Source organism: Kwoniella bestiolae, chromosome 8 (genome assembly GCF_000512585.2).
Source record: "Kwoniella bestiolae CBS 10118 chromosome 8, complete sequence".
Classification (NCBI taxonomy): Eukaryota; Fungi; Basidiomycota; class Tremellomycetes; order Tremellales; family Cryptococcaceae; genus Kwoniella; species Kwoniella bestiolae.
This window is the reverse complement of record NC_089248.1, coordinates 1,397,197-1,420,784: the sequence shown is the minus strand read 5'-3', so window position 1 is coordinate 1,420,784 and position 23,588 is coordinate 1,397,197. Positions and strand designations below refer to the sequence as shown.

General features: G+C 47.0%; 7 protein-coding genes across 7 annotated transcripts; 4 read left to right on the top strand and 3 right to left on the bottom strand.

Annotated features, from left to right (window-relative positions):
• Positions 1-47: 47 nt before the first annotated feature.
• I302_109120 (uncharacterized protein) lies at positions 48-1,867 on the top strand (the record flags this gene model as incomplete). The annotated part of the gene is made up of 6 exons (XM_019194849.1): positions 48-348; positions 484-611; positions 730-1,260; positions 1,355-1,483; positions 1,555-1,704; positions 1,772-1,867. 6 exons carry the CDS (start codon positions 48-50, stop codon positions 1,865-1,867), a joined length of 1,335 nt encoding a protein of 444 aa, XP_019043685.1.
• Positions 1,868-3,809: 1,942 nt separating this feature from the next.
• I302_109119 (uncharacterized protein) lies at positions 3,810-7,467 on the top strand (the record flags this gene model as incomplete). Its single annotated transcript, XM_019194848.1, has 9 exons — positions 3,810-3,956; positions 4,263-4,400; positions 4,461-4,683; positions 4,742-4,940; positions 4,999-5,996; positions 6,052-6,888; positions 6,949-7,070; positions 7,134-7,287; positions 7,385-7,467. 9 exons carry the CDS (start codon positions 3,810-3,812, stop codon positions 7,465-7,467), a joined length of 2,901 nt encoding a protein of 966 aa, XP_019043684.1.
• Positions 7,468-8,491: 1,024 nt separating this feature from the next.
• Positions 8,492-10,799, top strand: I302_109118 (uncharacterized protein; the record flags this gene model as incomplete). The annotated part of the gene is made up of 8 exons (XM_065870800.1): positions 8,492-8,646; positions 8,767-9,078; positions 9,256-9,327; positions 9,389-9,659; positions 9,722-9,799; positions 9,926-10,087; positions 10,160-10,396; positions 10,491-10,799. 8 exons carry the CDS (start codon positions 8,492-8,494, stop codon positions 10,797-10,799), a joined length of 1,596 nt encoding a protein of 531 aa, XP_065726872.1.
• Positions 10,800-11,210: 411 nt separating this feature from the next.
• Positions 11,211-13,901, bottom strand: I302_109117 (uncharacterized protein; the record flags this gene model as incomplete). Its single annotated transcript, XM_019194846.1, has 3 exons — positions 11,211-12,188; positions 12,253-12,421; positions 12,490-13,901. The coding sequence occupies 3 exons, from the start codon at positions 13,899-13,901 to the stop codon at positions 11,211-11,213; spliced, it is 2,559 nt and encodes an 852-aa protein (XP_019043682.1).
• A 2,014-nt stretch (positions 13,902-15,915) lies between these two features.
• Positions 15,916-17,987, bottom strand: I302_109116 (uncharacterized protein; the record flags this gene model as incomplete). Its single annotated transcript, XM_019194844.1, has 2 exons — positions 15,916-17,742; positions 17,802-17,987. 2 exons carry the CDS (start codon positions 17,985-17,987, stop codon positions 15,916-15,918), a joined length of 2,013 nt encoding a protein of 670 aa, XP_019043680.1.
• Positions 17,988-20,396: 2,409 nt separating this feature from the next.
• On the bottom strand, positions 20,397-21,882 carry I302_109115 (uncharacterized protein; the record flags this gene model as incomplete). Its single annotated transcript, XM_019194843.2, has 6 exons — positions 20,397-20,415; positions 20,508-20,636; positions 20,782-21,168; positions 21,284-21,465; positions 21,556-21,638; positions 21,741-21,882. The coding sequence occupies 6 exons, from the start codon at positions 21,880-21,882 to the stop codon at positions 20,397-20,399; spliced, it is 942 nt and encodes a 313-aa protein (XP_019043679.2).
• Positions 21,883-22,254: 372 nt separating this feature from the next.
• I302_109114 (uncharacterized protein) lies at positions 22,255-23,023 on the top strand (the record flags this gene model as incomplete). The annotated part of the gene is made up of 2 exons (XM_019194842.1): positions 22,255-22,447; positions 22,551-23,023. The coding sequence occupies 2 exons, from the start codon at positions 22,255-22,257 to the stop codon at positions 23,021-23,023; spliced, it is 666 nt and encodes a 221-aa protein (XP_019043678.1).
• Positions 23,024-23,588: the final 565 nt, after the last annotated feature.

Here is a 23,588-nt window from a genome sequence, read left to right as displayed (position 1 = left end):
GAAGATTCCATTAATAAATCACTCTTCACTAGTTGCCCCTGCCTATCATGAAATCCGAAACCGCCCAATTACATCACACCTCCGCTCAACCACTCGTCATCTCCTCGACAGGGCTAGAATACACCCTCGAGACAGGTCAAGTGATCCTCGATGCCATCTCTGGAGGGGCGGCCGTCAATTGTCTAGGGAACGGTAATAAGGAGATCAGCGATGTGATGGTAGCACAAGTTGAGAAGATGGCGTACGCTTATCATCAAGCATTGGGAAACGAGCAGAGTGAGAAGTTGGCGCTGTTCTTGACGGAAAGGAGCGGTGGGGGATTGAAGGCTGCGGCGTTTTTGAATTCTGGTAAGTCCGCTGTAGCCATTAGATATTAGGTGGACGAGGAAGCCTTTTCGCGATTATGACACTTCCTCTTTCTGTGTGGTCTGCTAATAGATAGGAGATATCGGGACTAACGAGTTGTTTTGCTATCCGACTCAGGCTCCGAAGCTATGGAGGCTGCCCTCAAGCTCGCCCGAGAATATTGGGTTGGTATGGGTCAGCCTTCTCGTACCCAGATAATCGGTAGATTCCCTTCGTATCACGGTAATACCCTAGGAGTTTTGAGTGTGAGTGTATTGATCACGACCACTCCCACTCCCTTCGTCATGCTTCATTCCGCAAGGCCAGAGTCCCATCATGTGCAAGCGATACTGATTATTCATTTGATAATGACAATATTGATAGGCTGGAAATGTCCCCGCGCGACGAACAGTGTATGAACCCCTCCTATCGACCAACACGCACCACGTCCCCTCACCGCAATACAAACGACGTCACCACCCGAACGAAAGCGAAGAAGCCTATTCAGCAAGACTAGCAGCCGAGCTGGAATCCAAGATTCAAGCCATCGGTCCAGAGAACGTCATGTGTTTCGTCGCTGAGGCAGTCGTAGGCGCTGCATTGGGGGTGATGCCCCCTCCCAAAGGATATTTCCCCGCAATCAAGAAGGTACTAGACAAGTATGATATCCTGTTGATTCTTGACGAAGTGATGTCTGGATCGGGGAGATCGGGGGAATTATTTGCATTCCAAGCTGTGGGAGAGGGGGTGATACCTGATATTATGGCCATGGCCAAGGGATTGGGAAGCGGATATGTAGCTGTGTCTTCCGTTTTGACTGGTGAGAGGGTTACGGACAGGATTAGGAAGTCGGGGGGATGGAAGAATTCACATAGTTATCAGAACCATCCGATCAGCTGCGCTGTCGCTTTGAAGGTGGGTGTTGCGCGCTCTGACCGTACCCCCTTACTATCATGAGAAGCATGTTCAAATGCAAGATGGTCCGAAGCTGATAGCGACCCACATACAGGTGCAGGAGATCGTCGAAAGAGACAGCTTACTCGCCAACGTCAGAGCTCGAGGCGAACAGCTCATCCAAGAATTGCAAGAATCTACCAAGGGTATAGAGATGGTCTATGATATCAGAGGTAAAGGATTGGTAAGTCTCTCTTATCCCCATGTTTGAGAGGAGAAATGGTGGAAGTAGCCAACAGGTGATGGTGTGAACAGTTTGTCGGAGTCGAACTGACGGGTTCATCATCCCTTGAACCCCGCCTTGCGGCCCGGATCAAGAGCAAAACGTTCCAGAATGGCTTATTGGTGATGGCGATGAGCGGTACGGTCGATGGGGTTGAAGGTGAAAGTATCATGCTTGGACCTGTAAGCTTTTGTCTACCTTGTGTTCCCCGAAGGAGGAGAGATGCTGATTATCAATGGTGTGGATTAGGCTTATACTGTCACGAAAGAGCAGATTAGTGAGATTGTTCGATTGTTGACTAAGAGTATTAAAGAGGTGGCAGCGGATCTTGAGAAGGAGAATTAGGTGTTCATCCTGGGTGTTATGGGCGAGTTAGGAAAAGCATCTATCTATTTGGTAAATAACGCCGGGACAAGCCTTGCCTTGCGGCTTTCGTATATGTCGGTATGTATCTCGTCTGTCCATACAGACGAATTTTTGTCATGTTTGCATGTTCATGGCTATGCATGAGTACTTTACTTTGTATGAGTGCGGTGTGGAGAGAACTTCATGAAACACCCCACTAGTATCCTTTTACTCCTGGACCGTATGAGTGTTTGTGTGGTTGTCGATGCACCGTGCCTCGCCTGAGTGCGTGATGGTTGATCGGAAACGCCGTGTCGAGAATGGTCCCCACTTTCCGAGCAGCTCGGTCGATGAAGCCTTATCACGCCATTTGGGTGGGATCTAAACAGATGCAAATGATAAGGGATACATGTGTATATTTGTTTCTAATGTAGTGTATCGGATCAAACGGGGTTGTGCAGTAAACATCGGAGGGGGCGTAGACTCATCGATTGAATTCTTGTATACGTGGGAGAGAAGTGATTTCGTTTGATAAGCAATATGACATATGTGTATATATATATATATGCATTTCATCTAACCCAGATTATCGATATTGAACCTTGTGTATCTGCTTATCTCCCTTCCCCCATCATTCCGCGTCCTCTCGTAATTATCGTACATAGCTCTCTTCGGCCGCACGCCCTGGTCAAACCAGAAATGTACGATCCCCTTCTAGCTTGGAATAAATAACCTTGATTAGTGAGTTTATAGGTTGTGCTTGGCTGATCCGATCTGATGAATGATCATACGACAGATGATCGCACGTCACTTATCGCCATCATTACTCTCAAGTGGTAATTTTGATTCGTGATAACGCATCATCCCATATATTCGTAGGAGAGTTGGTATCAGTTGACTATCATCGGCCGTTGTCCCATTAGGAAATAACTACGAATAGCAGTAGTACCCTTCCGGTTACGGTTATTTGTTTACACTTTGTTACAACGGGTAACCTTGTCATTTGTATTCCTCCACTCTACGTACGCGTCATTCAACCATTACTCATAACCATCGACCAACCACTCTCTATCTCTATCTATAGCTGATTGATACCGACCAAGCATACAATAATCATCATATCGACCCATCTATATCATAGTATATCATCCCAACTTAGCATAGGTCAGCTCAGGAGGAAGACAGAAAGAGAGATTGGTAATCAACCTCATCGCACTCACACCCTCTCACGCCACTTGATCAACCAGGACAACCCACCCTTTCAGTATCACCTTTGTAACCTTTTACATCCCCATCCTCATCCCCACTTGTCCACGCGATCAACATAGCAACCTCACACACATCTACAATCCTTTGTAGATAGTTTCAGCATCAACTACCTCGGGAATAGCATTATCATACATCATATATAATATATCAGTTTAGACGAAGACGGACCAAGTTACTCGTAACACTACCTGTTTACTCATCAACACTCAACAGTGGTTCTATCATCCCACTCCCATCTCAATCAACGTACCATCACTCTGCAACATCCATCCAACCCAACGTCACCACATCCACTCATCTTTGCAATCAGTCGAGTCGGTTGAGGAGGACAAGACGTGAATATGGCCTTGAGGCCTTCAGGGCCAATATCTAGTACCAACTCTTCACCACTATTATCAATCACCCCCATCGTCGTAGTCACCCTTTCCTTTTGACCCTTACATTAGCGAGCCTAGACCTAGGTGGACTTATCGGACTACCTCCACTTTCACATCCCACTGGGGTTGATTGTATACTTGATCAACTACACAGCTCAGCTCGATCATCACTTTCCCTCTTTCCTTCTTCTGATCATCACACACCCACACATATTTATACCTACACCTATTCATCGCTCCACTCCTTCCTTTCCTTCTCTTTCATCTTTTCTACACAGTGATTGACATCAGGCATCATGCCAGATTCAAACGCTCAAAATCCAAGAGGAGAGGGAAGTAGTACTGGTGGACATAGAACCCATAAAGAACGGATAGGCAATTATGTAGTAGGTAATGAGATTGGAAGAGGAAGTTTCGCAACTGTCTATAAAGGCTATAGATCGGTGAGTCTGTTCTTCCTCTTTCCTCCTCTCTCTTTCTTTCTCTATTCCCGCATATTTGTTATATGGTATATACATGGTACAGGTTGAGACAAGCAATCGATTCCAGACGATGATACTGTCTCACCCATAAAGACTTTTCAAGCTGACGCCATCCTTTTTTCCTCCTCACTTCTTCGTACACCTAATCCACTTCCAACCTTCTTCCTCCTGCATACTATTCGCCCTTCCTCTCTTCATCCTCCTATCATCACCATGCGACTGCTCTTCACGTCCATCGACTCCATTATGTCATCTCCCATGAAATAGAAGAGCAAGGTATCGATAGCTATCAAAGCTGTATCAAGGCAGAAACTCACCACCAAGCTCCTGGAGAATCTGGAAAGTGAGATTAACATCCTAAAAGTGATACATCACAGGAATATCGTCGCTTTGGAAGATTGCTTTGTAAGTCTTCCCATCATTCATCAAGTCGTCTCATGCTGACTTTCTCCTTTGGTTGTCTAGAAAAACGATACCCATATCTACCTTGTTATGGAGTATTGTTCCGGCTCTGATCTCTCGATATATATCAAGAATCGAGGTCGGCTAGAGACTTTGGATTTCTTCCCTCGGCCTGGATCTCGCATGGATAGTCTGGAGAGGAAAGAAGACGGAAAGATATTCTGGCCTCATCCTACCACTGGTGGATTGGACGAGAAAGTGACGAGGTCTTTCCTCGGTCAATTAGGTAAGCTGATGTGGTTTCAAATGATAGATGAGGAAGCTTACCATGAATACTTGTACAGCCCAAGCGATCAAATTCCTACGTGCTCAAGATTTGATGCACAGGGATATCAAACCTCAGAATCTGCTCTTGCAACCCGCTACAGAAGCTGAAGTTGCCGAAGGTCACCCTTACGGTATACCTGTTCTCAAAGTAGCGGACTTTGGTTTTGCTAGAATCCTTCCTGCTGCTGCTATGGCAGAGACTCTTTGTGGTTCACCGTGAGTAAACCACCGATCCATGACAAGGATCTAGTATGGCTGATAATCCCTTTCATAGATTGTACATGGCACCAGAAATACTACGGTACGAGAAATACGATGCTACAGCCGATCTGTGGTCAGTCGGTGCAGTGCTTTTCGAGATGTCCGTTGGCCGTCCACCTTTCCGAGCAAACAATCACGTTGAATTGCTCAAGCGCATAGAAAGAGGTGAAGATCGTATAAAGTTCCCGGATGAATCTCCTCCTTCGGATAAGAAGGATTCCGCGCCACCGCCGACACCCGTTTCACCCGATATCAAAGCATTAATACGAGCTCTCCTCAAGCGTAAACCCGCAGACCGTATAGGTTTTGAGGAGTTCTTCTCATCTACTGTTTGGGATACGCATCTTTCGGAAAGTACAGAAGAAGAACCTACGACCAGTCTTGAAGCTTCAACCGACAGCTCAGCTCGCATGGAAACGAGTGACACCCGAATTAAGGAGATGGTGGCAAGTATAGAAAAATCGAAGGAAAGGCTTGCCCTAGTCCGAAAAGCTCCTCAACCACTCGCTGTTGATGTCGCTCTGAACCCTCAACCTGCTCCTCGACCTACGAGACAGGAGTCACAACGCTCCATCCAGCCTCCTACGCCGCCACAATCTTTTCCAATTCGGCAGCCACCAATACGTCGTTCCGAGCCCAAATACTATGTCAGCGATGACTCACCTGCTTCGGAGGAACCACCAGTCGTTGCTACCTCAAACACTACAGCTCGCGCCAACCCTAGACCCATCATTACCGCTGCTCAGAGGCGAGTCTCAACGAGGGAAAGGGAACAAGGTAGTTTAGAAGAGACTGCTCCTCTGACTCCGCCTTACAGCGGACCTCCAACCACTGTTCCCAGGGCCGCAACCAGAGGTATAAGCGAAGGTTCACCGTTGGCTGCCACACCACCGATCACCATGCGACACGATCGAAAGGAAGAAAGCGCTCTTGAGAGCAGTGAGTCTATCGTCGGGACCGATTATGTGGTTGTGGAGAAGCAGAACGTGGAGATCAACGCTTTGGCGGATGGTGAGTGACCTGATTACCGTAACTCTAGAATATCCATTGATGTCTTCCATTATAGAAATCGATCAAGCTTCGAAGAAGCCTACGACCATCGTGCGTCGACGAAATTCCAGAACCAGTGTCGTTACTCGACCTGTTTCAGCTTTTAAGCCTATATCTCCTAGTCCCAAACCTCAGGACACAGCTATGGTGCCAATATCGTACTCGCCACCATTCGCATTAGGTACCACTCCACCTTTCTCTATACCGCCTGGCACTCGACCAAGCCCTAGTCCAGGTCTGACTAGACCCCCATCAATACCTCAATCCTTAAACATGTTCCCACCATCAAATCAAACAACCTACGGTCAAGATGCTGCTACCCGATTTGGTGTTTCTCCATCATCGCTTCAGACCGGTGCCCTAGCTCGAGCAATCACGAACACCGCTATCCGTATGATCGGGAACTCAGCCAACACGGCAGCTACTGCCATTGCAAGAGCTACCATCAAAAGGAGACCAACGATACTACGTACAAGTGATATTGATCCTGCTGAAGATGAACTACTACGCTCGGTGGAAGATATAGCTAGAAAGGCGTTCGTACTATTCGAACTAGCCGATGAGAGGTTATTGGCCCAAGCTCAAATTGCCAATACCGCACGAAATGCTTCTACACCTACTCCAACCGGTACCACCCCACCGTTCAGTTCACAAGCCTCAAACAATAGAAGGAAATCATCTTCTGGCTCGATGAATTCGGAAGTATGGATATTGCGTCAACAGGAAGCTGCCGCCAATGATGCGGTGGTACTTTACATGCGATCTTTGACGTTTATCGTACAGGCTATGGATAGGGTCAAGAGGTACTGGAGAGATAGGGACGAGAGGGAAGCCAGTCCTGAGCTGAATGAGAGTGAGTTGAGTGTACCGCAAGACAGTGGGTCGCCTTCAACTGACTGGTTTGGTGGTGTAGTGGGGCAATGGTTAAGATCAAGATTCAACGAGATATTCGAAAAGATCGAATGGGCCAAATCGAGGTCAAACGATAATATGCTGTTCCCCGATTGGCTGGTGCATGATAAAGCTAGGGATATGGTATGTTCTTGATCTGCATCTCGTTTCGCCCGCATCTCCGCTGATGTGGTTTAACGCGTGTAGTCCCGCCAAGCTGCCGTTGCTGAACTTCAAGGCGATCTCGTCACTGCTGAACAAGGGTACGAGACTTCTCTTTGGCTCTTACAGGTTTTACTGGATGAAGGGGTCTATGAGAATGGGAGGATCAGGGAGGATGATAAAGCTACTTATGAGAAGTGTGAGTTGGCTCTCCCATCTATACTTTCTCACGGCGCAGTGTCGCTCCCTTCAGATTGGCAAGATGGTATTTCGACTGACGTTGATGTGTCTTACAGTGCTCGTACCTATTCGAACGAGGCTTGAAGCGCTTAGGAAGAAGCTGGCGGACTCTGGTAATACCAGCTTGAGGTTAAGCTAGAAGCCATGGATGGTTCTCAAACATGCCCATCCGAGACTTCCGTCCAGTATTTAAAGCAAGCTCGTAGTGCCGAAGTAGACTTCAAGCAATTCCACGCTCTCGAGAATCTGTAGAAACGGTCTCATCGACATCTCTTGAAAATACCCTGTTCATTCAGCAATGTCCCATCCCTGGTTCAAGATCGTATTGTACGGATTTGCTCTTTTCACAACGCTGGTCATTCCGACGCTCAATAAAACATGTCAATATATTCCACTTTCACCCTCTCCACTCGTCAACTTGTTCCTCCGTCAGCTCACATCCACTGGACACTTTCACCCATCATTCGCTCAACCTCTCTCGATCTCGGTCCACAACATCAATACTACCATTCCCATCGATACAATCATAGATGTCTATAAGTCTGTTCCTCTGTATATTGTATATACACCATCTCCACCCTGTTTGTATGTTGTTACTATTTTTATCACAATCCCCTCTCTCACTCGGATCAAGTTTTCACTGTTATATCATGTTATAGTCGTTGTATTTCTTGTTTTTGTCCGCTTTTCATCACTCACAAACCCACTTCGTCACCAACAGAAAAAAAAGGAGTAAAAACTCACCAAAAACATCAATTGAGTTGACATTTTGTACTGTAGATGGTCTGTTTGGTCATATTCCATTTTTTCATCGGTTCTCTCTTTTCTCATTGTTATGAATCATGAATGACTCTGCTGTGGATCGTACTTTGGTGATCTTCATGATCTTACCACATGTCACATCTTTCTGCTGTATCTGATATGATTGTATACATATATGCTCACTGATGGTATGAGAGCGAGCTAGACCAAGGAGTCTATAAACCTGGGGTCTCCACTCGGATCGACTGCTTCGAATTGTTTTCGTTACTTGAATAATTTCAGCGTTGGACCTCATCAGTTCATCTTGTATCTTAAAGGTCGAAGCTGGTTTTGAAATCATATCATCACTCTCAAAGTGATCTACCTGACCAGAACGAGGCAGTTACTTGCCATTGCTCAACATGTCCACGTCTACCGATAAGCCCCTCGAAGCCTTTGTTTCCTTTCCATCACCATACACCCAATCACTCCTCGTCCAAGCATTGGTCTCGGTCCTACCTTCTATCAAAATCTCCCTGGTCTCGTACCCCGAAGAGTCTCCAGCGGCATTACAATGGTGAGTGTACATCTTTTGTATCATGTACGATTCCAACTATGCTGGTGTGTGCACGAGAACGAGCAGAAGTCGTGTCAGACACACTCCAGTGAAAATATACTAATTATCAAAGCGATATAGGGCAGACTACGATCTCCTCTCATTCGACCCTCCCCACTCCAACCCAACCGCATACCTAATCTCCTCATACATATACCGTAAAGCCCTAATCCGTAAACACCAACTCCATTCGACGATACAAGCGTACCTTGCTAAATGCCAACATAGGGGTATACAGAGTATCCTCTCTCCCGACCAGGGTGGTGGAACACCCAGGGGATGGAATGTGGAGATTCAATTTTTGGATGAGCTGGATGAGCTTTTGGTGGATGATTTGTGGGATTTGAGTGAGGGGATGAGGGGGAATGAAGATCTACCAGAGGAGGAGAGGAGGTGAGTGGCCTGAGTTGAAGAGATTGAGTGTATCCTTGAGTTGGAATGGGAGGGAACGACTTATAACACATTGATTGTCTTCCTTGTCCTGTTCGTGTCTACTCTCGGGATGAAGAAGACAGGGACCTATACAGGCATGGCGGTCATTGAACTGATACATGATATACTATGATACAGCTGGTACATCCTCAAACCTGGTTTTGCAGATCGTGCACAGGGTATACGGATGTTCTCGACGGAAGATGAGCTGCGAGTTGAACTTATGCTCATTCTTATGGGCTTTTCGAGCTGATGTTGACATTTATGGTAGACGAGCGATATTCGAGGAATTCGAACCTCCCTCATCAGATGAGGAGGACTACGAAGATGACGAGGATGAACAAGAACATGCAGATGAGAATGAACAGATACCACAAGGAGTCGATGGGATGATAGATATGTTAGCCAAGAAAGCTGCAGAGCTGGGTTTTAATGGCGATGAGGAGGACGATCGACATATAAATCTAGATGGAGATGAAGAGGAAGATGAAGACGATGGAACGGGAGTGATGACCTCCCAGTTGAGGCATTTTGTGATACAGGTCAGCTTCTCTGTCGAAAGGGTTAGGCCAATGCTGAACGTCAGTTTTCTTCTTGGACATAGGAATACATGCCCAATCCTGTACTTTTCGATATTGCTCAACAGCCGAATCAACCTTCGCCTTTCTTGGAAGGATACAAAGTGAGTCATCTTTACATCGTTTCCAAAATTTTAACTTGTACCCTTCGTATCACTTCCGTGACCGTGTTCCACGGCTCTCCCATGAATCGAGCGAGCATGAATCGAGCGAGCTGACGTAGGATACAGTTCCACCTCCGAGCCTACGTTCTCCTCACTTCAGCCTACACTGTCCACCTATCTCGAACGATGCTAGCTCTGTTCTCAGGATCGCCGTATACTTCACCTAGATCATCTAAAGAAGGGGAGGAGCTGGACTTGAGACCGCATCTGACAAATACGTGTTTACAGGTAAGCTGAGAGTCCCGTTGCTCCATGCAACCCATCGACCGAGTGGAGCTGACATCTGGCACACATCTTCAGACAGACTCCTTCGGAGCACCTGCACCGCCTGAAGAACTAGTCAAGCTATTCTGGGAACTAGAGGGTCTGGATGCACTGTCGTCGACCAAAGATGGGAAGTACCAGACTCGAGGAAAAGTGACCAACCAATGGCTAGAAGCTGTCTTCGCTAAATCTGGTGAAGTGATCAGTGAAGCTATTAAAGCTGGGGCAGAATGCGGTAGTTTCGGATTACAATTCATGCCTAATGCTTTCGAGGTGAGTTTCCGATGCAATATCCCTTCCTCTAGATAGGTGGAATCTTCCTTTGTCAGGTCGAAAAGAACGTCGCTGAGATGATCTTGTGTGATAGATCTTCGGCGTAGATCTTATCTTATCCTTCCCTCCTGCCTCGTCCACGCCAGATGACGTACCAGTACCGAAAGTCACCTTACTTGAATTCAACGCTTCTCCAGATTTCCATCAATCCGGATTGCGGCTTAAGAGAGACCTGCTAGAGATGTTCAAAGGTGTTATTAGGATATCCATCGCACCGTTCTTTGGACTGGAAACCAATGATGACGACGAGAAGAGAGATGGTCGGGGATGTTGGGAGGTTGGGGAGGAGAGATGGGGTTGGAGGTTGGTTGGGAAAGGTGAAATCAGAGGTTCGGGGTGGTAGATATTATTTAATCAGAATGGTACGAGTAGCATTCACTTTATGATTATATGTGATAAGCCAGCGTCGCAAATTGTTGAACTGCATTCATAACATGATACTATACAAAGATTACATTATATGGTTATATAGTATACACCATGCGAAGGTGCAGGATACAGATACAAATACAAGTACGGATTCAAGGGTTCTTCTATCTTAATCCAGATCGTTCAAACTTGCCATGTAACCTCCATCACGCCAACGGTTTGGTAAGAGGACAATGCGATATGATACATGGATGAACTTGGACTGAGCTGCAACGGACCTCCTTCATCTCCACTTTCGTTCAAATCACTTCGACCCACTTCATCCCCTTCCGCTCGCCTCAGTCCACAAGTACCCTTTGTCGCCCACACATCACCTCACTCCCCTCTAATTCCCACCCTGACCCCTTATAATCCTCTCCGCACCCCTCACACCCCCCGCCAAACCCCGTTGACCCGTCCTAATAACAGTCCTCCCGAAACTAAGCAAGTCAAACATCCTAGGCGTAGGTGTGAATTTCGCCAAACTCTGCGATAAGGGCGACATGGGCGACTGACCATCTCCATCTCCAGAAGGACTTGTCAGATCGACCAGTCGTAAGGCAGAGATCGCAGGAAGTACCGGTCTATCCAAGTTTGGGTTGGTCGTGGAAGAGGAGAAGTCTGTAAGTTCGAATGAGGATGATGAAGATCGAGGTGTGGTCGAGAGGGACGAATCTCCCATGTCGGATGGGTCGGGGTTGGGAGATCGTCGTTTGAGTATGACGGGAAGTAAGGTCAATCCAGATAAGAATATCAATTTTGCAATTAACACTGGATCTCTTAATAGACTAGTGAGCGATTCCCCTCCTCCCACTGCTCCTTCATTCATCACACCTGAATTGGCCAGAGCTTGGGTAGGTACCTTCAATCTTGATAGGATATGACCGACGGAGGCAGTGACGTAGGACCAAGATGCACTTCCTGCCGCTGTTGTGATCCAGAATACCTTCCAATCTACCCCGACAACTCCACACGCTACATTCATACCTGACCACGGTACGAATCCCATCGCACGCATGATTAACAACCTTCGCCAGACTGTGGATTTCTCGGTGGGTCCCCCGATGGCAGGTTGAGAGGGGTCAGAGGAAGCTTGGATGGGCGTGATGGTTTCTCCGGCGGTTGGTTGAGCAGTAGCTGGGGCGGGGATCGTCTCGGGAGCGAGGGCCGCTCGGACCAATGCAAGTGGTTTGGGGAAGAGGACAGCTATCAATGGTGCTAGTGGTCTTGAGAGGGTGTATGCACCGAGAGATCCAGAGGCGGTGATGATGGTCAATAAGAAAAGGGCAGGCATGGGATCAAGTAATGAGCCGACGAGGATATTCTGATGAAAGCGTCGTATATCAGTTAACGATCTCCGCTACCTGCAGAGGACACGGCCAACTCACCAAAATAACCGCTCCAGGTACACTCCAAGCATGTTTCCAGCATCCTACGAAAGTGAGCACTCCAATAGTATGCCACCAGCCGGAATCACTCGAAGCCATGTACGATCTAATCTCAGCGGAAAGAAGCTGAAGGTCGGTGGTAGATTGTGGGAGTTTTTTCAGAGTAGTACTACAAAGTCGAAACCACAGACATCAGTATCCCGTTATCGCAAACATGAAGCTCACAGTATCACTCACATTGGCATACTCTGAATCAACCACAATACCAAACCAGCAGACACGAAGAACGCTCCGACCAAGATCCCGACTGTCCAGCCCAGCTCCTTGAGAACTTCAGCGGTCTTACCACCTCTGTAACCCGCCCAGATATTTGGTAAAGTAGTCAACCATCCCCTCGAATCATCATTACTCATCGCATCGCTTCTTCTAGATTGGAAGGCTTTCCTCAACTTGTTGCGTTTCGAATTATCCCTTGAGAGTGATTTCGTGGAGAGTGCAGGTGTAGGTAAAGTAGCAGGGAAGGAATCCCTACCTCCGTGATTGAGAGCAGCTTGGAACTGAGGGTATTCGGCATTATCATTCTGATCCAATGGCGGTGTGGGAGGTAACGTGAAATAATTCGATTGAGATTGATCGTCTTCATTAGAATCGGAAGTCCAGATCCCCCAGTATTTCCCCGGACGTCGTATGGATTCTGCACTTCCTCTTCCCTCGTATCCCTCATCCTCATCATCCTGATCCGACCCCGATCCAATCAATCCTTTCTCAGAATCATCGTCTGATCCACGTCTGTATCCTGATCCATCATATCTATGTTTCTTAGGCTTGACCCAGCTCAGTAAAGATTCTCCAACCTCATAAGCTGACTTGATGAAGGTCGAAGAGGAGGCAGCCGGAGTAGCTTGAGGTGGGGTATAAGAATCAACCTCTTGATCGGAGGGTGGTGGGGACAGAGGCATACCCGACCAAGCTTGCGATGAAGGTGGAAGTTCAGGTACGTGGTTGAGGGATGATGGTCCCGAGGACGAGGCAGAGTGAAAATGAGAGTTGGAAGGGAAGGTGTAAGTTGAATGTTCAGTCAAATCTTGAGTTTGAGGAACGACAATACTTGTACTCGTTGATCTTGCTCTTGATTCTACCGCTTTCTCCTTTCCCTTTCCTTTACCCATACTTCCTGTAGTTGTCGACGTGGGGGGTTCCAAATAGTCTTCGTTTGGTACTTCACTTATGCCCTCTTCTTCACGAGTGGTATACCTCCTCACTAAGTTCGGTATTGAGGTCTTCCTCTTAACGATATTTGGTCCCAATACAGGACTCGACGGGATAGAGGATGATGAAGGGAATGAATCGGAAGGTTTGACTTGAGGTGTATAGTATGATTGTGTCCTTTTAGCAGGAGTGACGATGAGTGTGGGTCTAGATCCAGAAACGGACTTTGAAGCTCTTCTGTTCCCAGTCGTCTTGGGAGTTTGTAGTAAAGATGCAGCGGTTGATAACCTTGATGGACCAGCTTCTAAACTCCTTGATAGATGAGCTACCACATCCGCTGCGTCTCCCATTGGTCTACCCCCAGAAGAAGATACATGGATATCCTCAGAGGAGTTTTCACGGGACATGACAGGTGGTAATGGTGGATTGTAGGTTGACATGGTTGATGTTCTGGATCGTAGTCTTTTCGGACGGACAGGTGTGGAATATGGGGGAGTACGAGATCCAGATGGAATGGGGAGTGTGGATGAGCGGGGTTGAGGCGAATCGGCGTATGAGCTGTTTTGTTTAGTGGTGGGAGAAGGAATGTTTCAGTCCGAGACATGACATGACATGGTAGGAATTTGGGTTGGAAGGTATTTGAATTTGGATTCGTATCATACGATTAACGATGAAAATGTCGACGTCAGATGGTAGGCAAAAGCAGTGCGTGGAGAGGTCGTGTTGGGTTTAGGGTTGCAGGTTTCGGAGATGGGATGGGGGGATGACGAATGTTGATGTTGTATTTATGATACAGGTCCAGGTTGAAGTTCCGACCAGACAAAAGAAATTGGATTTTTTGAAGAGGTACGGACACACAGTACACAAAGGATAGATGTATGTCGACGTCGTGGTTGTTATTCCGTCATTGGTGAGATGAGATGAAAGTCGTGGTTTTGGCGAGATGATGACGGAGATGATGGAAGGAGGGGAGGGGGTATGATGAATGCCGAGGGAGGAAAGGGGTTGATGGGTATGAGATCACACGATCAGTATTGTGGTATTACTTTTGATAAATGATGAATAAGATTACGGATCAAGTCCAAAAGGATACAGGCATAACTAAAAAGAAGAAGTGAAGAATGCGGTGTAGCATAGTCAAGAGACGACGTTGAAAGCACAAGCCTCAATGACAAGACATGACCAATCACACACTAAAGCAAATCCCTATGCACCCCTAGACATTGGGTGAATGCACGTATCTTCCTACCCGACCAATAGACTTCATTCGCCCAAGCACTGTAGTCAAGAGAAGAACAAGACTCACGGTATATCCTCGACCTCTTCAAGCGTATTGGGTATAGTCAAAGGTGAACTCGATCTCTTCTTCCCACTTCCCAATAGTCCTAATCCTATACCATCTTTGTTGGAATTGAGGTTGGGCATCTTGGATGGGATCTGAGGACGCAGGGGATGATGTATCTAATCTAATTATAATTCTATGCTTCTATCGTGATTGTGGAAGGAGGAGATACGAATGTTGACAAATGTGATGTTATGTGTCCGCGTATGCTCAAGGTACCAAATCCAAATCCAAATCCAAACCCAAACGAGTGAGACCTTCGGTGTTGTTTGTTTTCGAGTTCGACTTACTCCTTTTACCGAGAATCGAATGTATACTTTGTCAGCGGGCGGAGTTGAAGTGACTACGGCTGTACTCAATATATCTACGTGGTGATCTATGATGCTGGTTCGAATCTTCATATCACCCATGTATATGTACGTTAACAGGATGTCGCAAGAGGCAACACCACCAACAACAACAACGGCGATGATCATCCCCAGCATAGCATACAGTGAAAAACATGGAAATACCTAATCGGGTAATTTCCATCGGACGTTACTCAACATTGGTCATCAATCCGCAGGTCGGCCCCCGATAATGACGAGGGGATTACCTCGGTCTTCCCGTACATCATCACGATGGAGGACAGCATAGCATAGCCATAGTAACGATGAGGAATCATGTTGGATCCGCTCGATAATGTAGCGTAGCCTCAGGTACATAATGGTATTGCATCGCTGATGTACGATGTGAGGTGATCTCGCAATAGTATCTACCGTATTTAATGAAAGAGAGAGTAGCCAAAGGAACCAGCTCCTTCGTTCAACATCCCTCGGCCACCCTCTCTCTCTGCATTCGGTCTCACATTTCGCAAGCAAAGACTGAATGTCACGCATCGACAAAATCGCAACATGCAACTAATCTTCTGACAGATATGCATCTTTCACCGTCTCATACAAAGATCTTCATCCTTCCTTCCTATAAAACAAAATACAATTATAAAGATCCAAACTAAAATCGAATTATACAACTTGATTGGTTAATGCCTTTGGTGGTATGTTTAATGCTTATATACAATACGAGGGTATATTACAAATGACAACAAATCTACCATAGAAGAGCCGGAGAGTTTACTGGAAATAGAACAATCCAGCTTTAGTCCTATCCAACTTGAATTTCGGTAAATCAGGTATCTCATAAGTCTTCATTCCCTTCTTCTCGGACGATTCCCAATTAAATCCCGACTTAGGAACGGAGTTTGACACACCCTCGAATCCGCTGGTCGTGTCCAACTTCAAACTTGACATATCAGGAGCTTCACCGGTGGTAGGTAGGGTGGTAGCAGGTCTAGGGGGAGGTAACATCCTTGGCGTCCTTGAGGTCGAATTGGACGAGATGGAGGTGGACAACGTATTGGAAGTGGTGGGGATGTTGATTCCATTGCCAGTTCGAGGTCGACTAGCTGATCTACCCGAAGATGAACTGGTCCGATCGGTACTTCTAGATGAAGATCGATCTCTGGTTATGGTCCCGCTCCTCTCGACGAGATTCGAGGAAGGTTGAAAATATTTGATTTTCCATCCTCCGATTCCCCTCTCCAAACTCTGCTTGGGGGTACTATTGTTCATATCCAATTCTGGTCTACCCCTGAAATCCGCAGGGACAGACATGGGGGCAGGCGCAGCAGTCACTGAAGAAGATAATGTCGATTGACCAGTCTTCTTGCAGTACGATTTATAGTTCTTCTCGTCCACTACCTCTTTCCCGAACGAGTCCCAGGTAGCTTCACATCCATTTCCATTCCCATTTCGGGATTTCGCGCGAATGGTACCTGAGACGGGTCGGGACATACTTGATCGTCTCGATTCGGATGGGTTGGGTGACATCGCTGTGGATCCGGGGAAGACGAATCCTCTTTGAACGCTTGTTGATAATCCTGAGGGGGATCGTACAGGGAAAGCATGGGCGTACGATTGGAGTAAGTCGAGGGTATGTGAAGGTGCTGAACCGAATTCAGGTGGGATAGGGACGTTCTGCATGGATGAGGGCGAAGAGGCCAAGAGGGAAGTATGACTTAGATCGGATCTTCGTAATGGTGCTCTGGCAGGGATAGGCGCGGAATGTTCACTTGAGATCGATACCGATCTTCTACCGGCTCCGTGCGACTCTCGTCGATCTTCTTCAGGTATCTGCGCGGGAGTCATGGCTCTCATCCTGTGTGATCCCGAACCTGAGACTGATCGATGGTCCAAGGCCAGGTCCGAGTCGGCATTCCATAAGCTTGATAAGCTTTCATTTGAGGGGTGCACGTGAGAGTGCGAGGAGGTGGGTCGTTGAGATGAAGAGGGCTGCATCGAGCTTCGTCGTTGGCGTTGGATGGAGTTCCAAGCGTCATCTGGCCCTTCTTTGGATAATCTGAAATATTCCATAAATTTAGGTGCGGAGCTTGCTGGACCTGAGTTATCGTGTAATCCACCTGCGTTGGAGGCAGCGGACGACTCGGTGTCTGATCCAGAAACGAAGAGAGGTGATGGAGGGCCATAAGGACTTCTAGCATGATCTGGGACCGCCACACCGGGGGTATCCAATGGGAAAGCATGTGAAAAGTCATATGATAATGTTCTAGCGATGTTCGCGTAGGCCTCGGACGATTTTCCCGCGTCATGCTCCATACACTGCTTGGAGCAGTATATCGATGATCTGAAAGGTGGTGAGGAGGTGTTGATTCGGGGGGTGATGACTTTCTGTGATTGAGGGGAAGATAGATCGATGGGTGATTCGGAAGTAGGGGAGGTGACGGATTCGTTCGTCTTTGATCTGGTGAGAGGTTGCATCTTCGAGGAAGAATTCAGAGCTGCCAGACGAGCTGCCGAGTTGGGATTTCGCTTCAATCCTGGTCGCGTCACTTTCTGACCATTTGCTGAACGTGTCGTGGTTGTCCCATCTGGGTTCTTCACCTGAGACGCGTACATTATCAGACTTGATCAAGTGTGTGAGAATGGGTGGGTATGCTCACTCTGATGGTTCCTCCTCCCAACTTCTTCTTGGTTGGCTTTGGACCCTCGACAGGCTCGACCTCTTTCGGGGGTATTATCAACCTATCGCAGACGATGCAAAACGAGTCGAATGGCATTTCGTCGGTCGTCACGCCTGATATCTGTGCGTAGGATGTGGGTGGATGAGCGAGTAATAATGGATCCATGGTGAATAGTGGCGAAGTAAATGGGATGGAGTGAGAAGAGAGTTGTGATTGTTGTGTTGTGAGGATGTGTTGTTATATGACGTATAGGTTAAATTAATTGGTTGATGGGTGAGAGAAGTGTCAATGCGCTGTGTGTGTGACCATCCATCAAAAGAGAATGATTCCAGTTTGTCAGCCTAGAGATCTATCTCTCTTGGATCCAGACCTCTAATAGATAGGCAAGAGGCAATCGAGAAACAGAATCTCCATTTCCTATTGTATATGCAAGTCGGATTATCCCAGTGAAGGGATATTGATATTCAATAGATGGAGTCAAAGACCAACTCACAGATTGCCACTAAGACTAAACCGATATCAATAACAACCATCTAACCCGACTACCATCAGACGAGACAATGTTTCTATTTTTCAAAGAAAGCGAAGGCTTCGTCGCGGTTGAAACGTGTCGAATGAATCTGGTTCAGTTATATTGTTCGACTCTGACTATGACTATTCAATCCGTTTCTCATCTGCCAATAGATATCTTTCTATTTCTATAGGTTTCGATGCGATGTGTCTCTCTGTTCCGGTTATATAGTTGATGTGTGGTGGGAGTAACGATCACAAAGGAGTAAGGTAAAAGTTTCACCGAGAACCTGTTACTGACTCTGTTTCGCCCATGGGTTTTCTTTATGATGTGATGTCGACCGATCCTTTGAATGCTCCTTCCAAAGAATATAACAGTTAAGAAAAGTCCCACTGATCCAACCAACCGTACTAAACTTGAGAAGAAGAATGGATGAAATAGGAATGAGAATCAACCATCTATGGAAGGTATCGCGTATCGAGTAGAGTAGATGGGGAAGAACGGTAGTGAGGTGATGTGAAGAATTTCGTTTGTTGGTTTGTTCGTTTGTTCGGTTGTTGGTTATGGGATTATGGTTAAATCCGGTGTATCGCTATCACTTTTACAGTACTACGCAGTACTGTACTGGGAAATGACGGTTCAATTTTCCCTTCCCATTTACGGTATTACAGTACACTTCAACGCGCTTGTAAATGTATTATCCGTTGTGAACCTATATCCTATCCTATCGGTTGTTCGGTTTTTTCGGAAGTGGGTGCTCCACCAATTTACCATTTACCGCACAAGCCATCAATCAAACACCTAAAGTCAAAAGTCCAGAACCCAGTTTTCTCTCTTTGGTGGTGGTGGTGGCGTTTCCCCCCTATATTATTCTAGACTTTTATCCGTCCTAATGCTGTACACTGTTTACCGTACACACCCAACAAACCCCTTGATACAGGTTCAGGCTTACTGATGCTTTGATGCGTGTTACCGCCGGTAGATATGCTGCGAGGGGCTATGATGGTTCAAAGGATGTGTATCTATGTGTAGGATGTTGAGATGCAAACAACACAACTAGACAAAAACCAAACTACAAGTTTACTAAACCGTTGCATGAGAGATGGCATTCCCATTACCGTTAATTGACGTGCAATGACGACGGCATAAACGGACCGATCGACTCGAGTCATGAGACAAAGAAGCAGGTGATCTGCATGCATCTACACTTGGCTTTCATCCAAAAGAAGGAAATACTGTATATGTATCCTTTCGTGGAGCTCAACTGGGATTTTCGGTCCGTCAATTGTTAATATCCATCTCATCGGGATTGGTCTATACCGAATGAAACCAAAGCAAAACCTCTCCCAACGCATGAGGGAGGAAAGCAGGGCGTACCTCAAACTAAGCTGATCGACGCGACAGCTCCCAACCCAACTGATGATACCATATTGCGGCTCCAGTTCTTTTCGTTTCTCTTTCTACCGGCCCATTGGCGGACCGACGATTAATCGACCGTTTTCGCCGATCATCCACCCAGAAGGGCGGAGAAAAGTCGGTCCTTCATTTCGTCAGTATCGGAAGAAATAGGAATACAGTGCAAAAGGGTCGGATTTACTCGGACGGCTTCCTCGCCACGTGGTTGACCAGAGATCTATCCGGGAATCACCAGATGGGATGATATCGGTGGATACTAACCCCGTAGAAGCCAAGGACAAGGTGTGGAGTGGGAATCCGATCGAGTGGGGCAAACGGGTGGATCTCACTAGGGAAGCTTAGAGAAGGTGGATGGGGGAAAGCCAAAGATCACTTGCTCCGAGTGGGTTTTTATCGTGCGATGGGAATGGGAAGTTTTTATCAACAAGCATAACCCCCATGAATATGCCCGTGGGGTTTGGGTGATAGAGTAGCCATCGTACTTCCTCCTGGAGGAGGACCTGTTCTGGAGATACTGTACGCTGCTCATTGACTCTCGAGAAGTATCCCTAGATCTCATACTCAGCCTGATACCGGTGAGGTTGTGATGGATATTTTCCTCATCCTAAAGAGCTCGCATAAGAAACAATGCATCAATCTCAGTATAATCATTTGGCATATCGATCACTGACAGCAACAAGCACAAGCAGACCATCAGCCATCAATTTCCGACATCAACATGTATACACGAAATGTCCTAATGAAGTCTGAGTACTCACCTTTTCAGAGCCGCTCGTCGATCTAACATGGCTTCGCCCAATTTACCTTCTTTCCTAGCTTTCTTCAATTCCCGTCTATCCTTTTCAGAAACGATCGACCGACCTCCTCCCCACGTTTGGGATTCTCGGCTGAATTATTTACAGCGTATCAGCAAAGATTCTCTCACAAAATTCACAGAGAAAGATGGTTGTGCAGCTAGGTCTGAATCCAGAACACAAGATCGAGGGGAAGTCAGAGTACATGTGGACATAATCCGAAAGGTACCAAACTCACTTCCTCTTCAACTCATCTTCCATCGACCCCTCTTCCGGCCCACCACTCAAAAACCTCTTCTTCGCACTTGAGCTTCCAGACCCATCTTTACTCTGCTGCAAAGCAACTTTCGCCTTATACACAAACTCCCTCTGACACTTTATCCTAACCAGCTCATGTTCCGCCGGGGTATCCACGTCGATACGCAATTCCGCTTTGAGCTTGCCTGCGGACGTACCTATCGGTGGGGACGTGGAGAGATATTTGGAATTATGCTGGGTTTGCAGGGACCATCCGGGAAATACACTTGAGCTGGAGGATGGTTGAGGGATAAAGGCTTCGAGTGGGCCACGCGAGGGGGTCGTGGCGGTTAGAGTACCTGATGGAGAGGCTGTGAGGAATGTACCGCTAGTCAAGGTGTTATGGTAAATTAGCTTTCTCCCTGTGAAGTATTGTGTTGATGCAAGCGAGAGATACTTCAGGATTGCTCATGTTCAATGGTGGTGCAAGGATTAAGACTCACGTGCTCGTCCGTAGACTTATGACATCCTCACTACCTGATAGTCTCGATATCACCCATACATGATTTACATCACTGGGTTCAATCGTCTGCAATATCTCTGCTTCGCTTAAATCGTCCATACCTTCAGGTACTTGGGGGAGGTCAACTGGTGCAGCGTAGACTCGTTGTCTCGTTGGATCCCACTGTAACGCGACACATCGTATCAATACATATTTCACGATGCCCGCAGATAGATATCCTAAATAGCGAATAGGATCAACGGGATTACTCACCGCCAGACAAGTCAAAGGTTCAGAGGGAAGTAAGATAAACGCCGGACCGTTGATCTCCATGGGCTGTTCTGGAAATACCCAACCTGTAGATGTTATACAGTCATACAGTCAGCCAAAGACAAAGACATCTCAAAGCCGGAATATCTCGCCAGACATTGAGCTCGTATAGGAAGAATGACACCCACCCCTCGGATCAGCAGCAGCCAAAGCAGCCAACTCATCCTCATCACCACCTCCACCTCCCGAGTGATTGTGCGACCTCTTCTTCTTCTTGGGTTTATCGCCTTTGAATTTCAGCTTCTTCGAAATCACGCTTGAGGAGGACATGATGGCTATGTAGGTTGGTAGAGAGCACAGGAGAATGGGGAGTTAGATTGATGGTACACTGGTATCTGGCAGAAGGTTTTGAACGAAGAACAGATGGATGGGATGGGAACTGACTTTGTTGACGTCAATCCAACCGAAAAATTGATCCCTTCGGCACGGAACCAAAGGTATATAAACGAAACAATGCAGTCGCAATGCAACACCTTTCTTCCCATCCATTGTATCTGCCCATGTTGATATTGATGATACACAATGCATAATTCATCCAGTCACGCCGACCAGCAAGGTTCATAAGACCTCAGACAGAGAAATAACAGGCTACCAAGTATCCGAGCCGATGAGCTGATTCGAATAGTTCCCCTTGCGCAGAAGATGCCTTCGCCGACATTTCCCAATATCAACCCCAAAACCAATTTGACTGTCAAAACCGTTTTACCCTCTCAGATATATACTATCGATGACTTCTTCACTGCATCAGAAGTGAAAGCTGTACGCAGTTGGATGGATGGGGTGGTGATGGAGGGACCGAAACCACCAGGGAAAGGAGAAGCAGAACGAACGGCCAGTGGGTACTTTCTACCTTGCACTGCGCTCCCGTATCCAGAACACGGTGGTCATGGCCATTATCAGAAGTCTACTCTGACAATTACATTGCTCACTTGGAACAGGAAGAGGATCCCTCAACTCCCCCGAGATTGCCCAAATACTTTTAAACCTAATCTCACCGTACATCCCCCTCCTATCGCCCCGATACACCTCATCGCCTCCCGCCCTATCCCCCAATATCAGGATATACCATTACCCCTCTGGCACCTACTTTCGAACGCACTACGACTCGCCCACTCTCGACCCCATCTCGCGTAGACTAAGCTGCTGGACGATCCTGATTTACATATCAGAATGTAAGGGAGGAGCAACCGCATTTTATACCCATACGCACGACACCGGATCGTCCAAGAAGACTAAGAGCAAGAACCAAAGTAAGCAGAAAGGAGAGGGAGAGAAAGTATCTGTTGATCCGAAGGCCGGTAGATTACTGTTACATTGGCATGGGATGTCGGGCGGTGGGTGTTTGAAACATGAGGGAGAGGAGGTGAAGGGGGGCGATAAGTGGGTGTTGAGGACTGATATTTTGGCTTAGAGGTAGTGTTGTAACGATATTCTCAATGACCATGATGCATATATCACTACATGTCTAAGCTCAGCTTTACACGTGGAGAAGAGACGACTTGTGCTTACTGCGCTGGATGAGGACTGTAGACGATCGATATTGCTGTAATGGTCGTGACCAAGCATGAGTGGAAAGTCGCCATACTTATACAGGTCATCAATCCTCTCTACTCTCTACAATCCTCTTTACAAGCGCATTTATCATACACTCCCGACGCCTCGCCCTGGAATCCAATCCAACCTAGTACCTTCACCCACTACGATGTACCTCGCACAATTCCAGTTCCACTTCCGATTCTCGCTAATTGGCTTTTACTTACGGAATAACCCCAAATTCCATCCAACCAAAGCTTAACGCTTATCTTTCGGGACCTTCACATTTTACCGTAAGAGCGGTGCGAGTGATCTGCACTACTACCTACACGTTCAGAGGTGAGGTGACATCAGACATTCCTGAGTGTGCCATAGTAGACTCGGGGACTTCGCTTGAACCGTTCTGAGCTATCCAACAATGGGCGGCTGTTCTTCCGGATTAT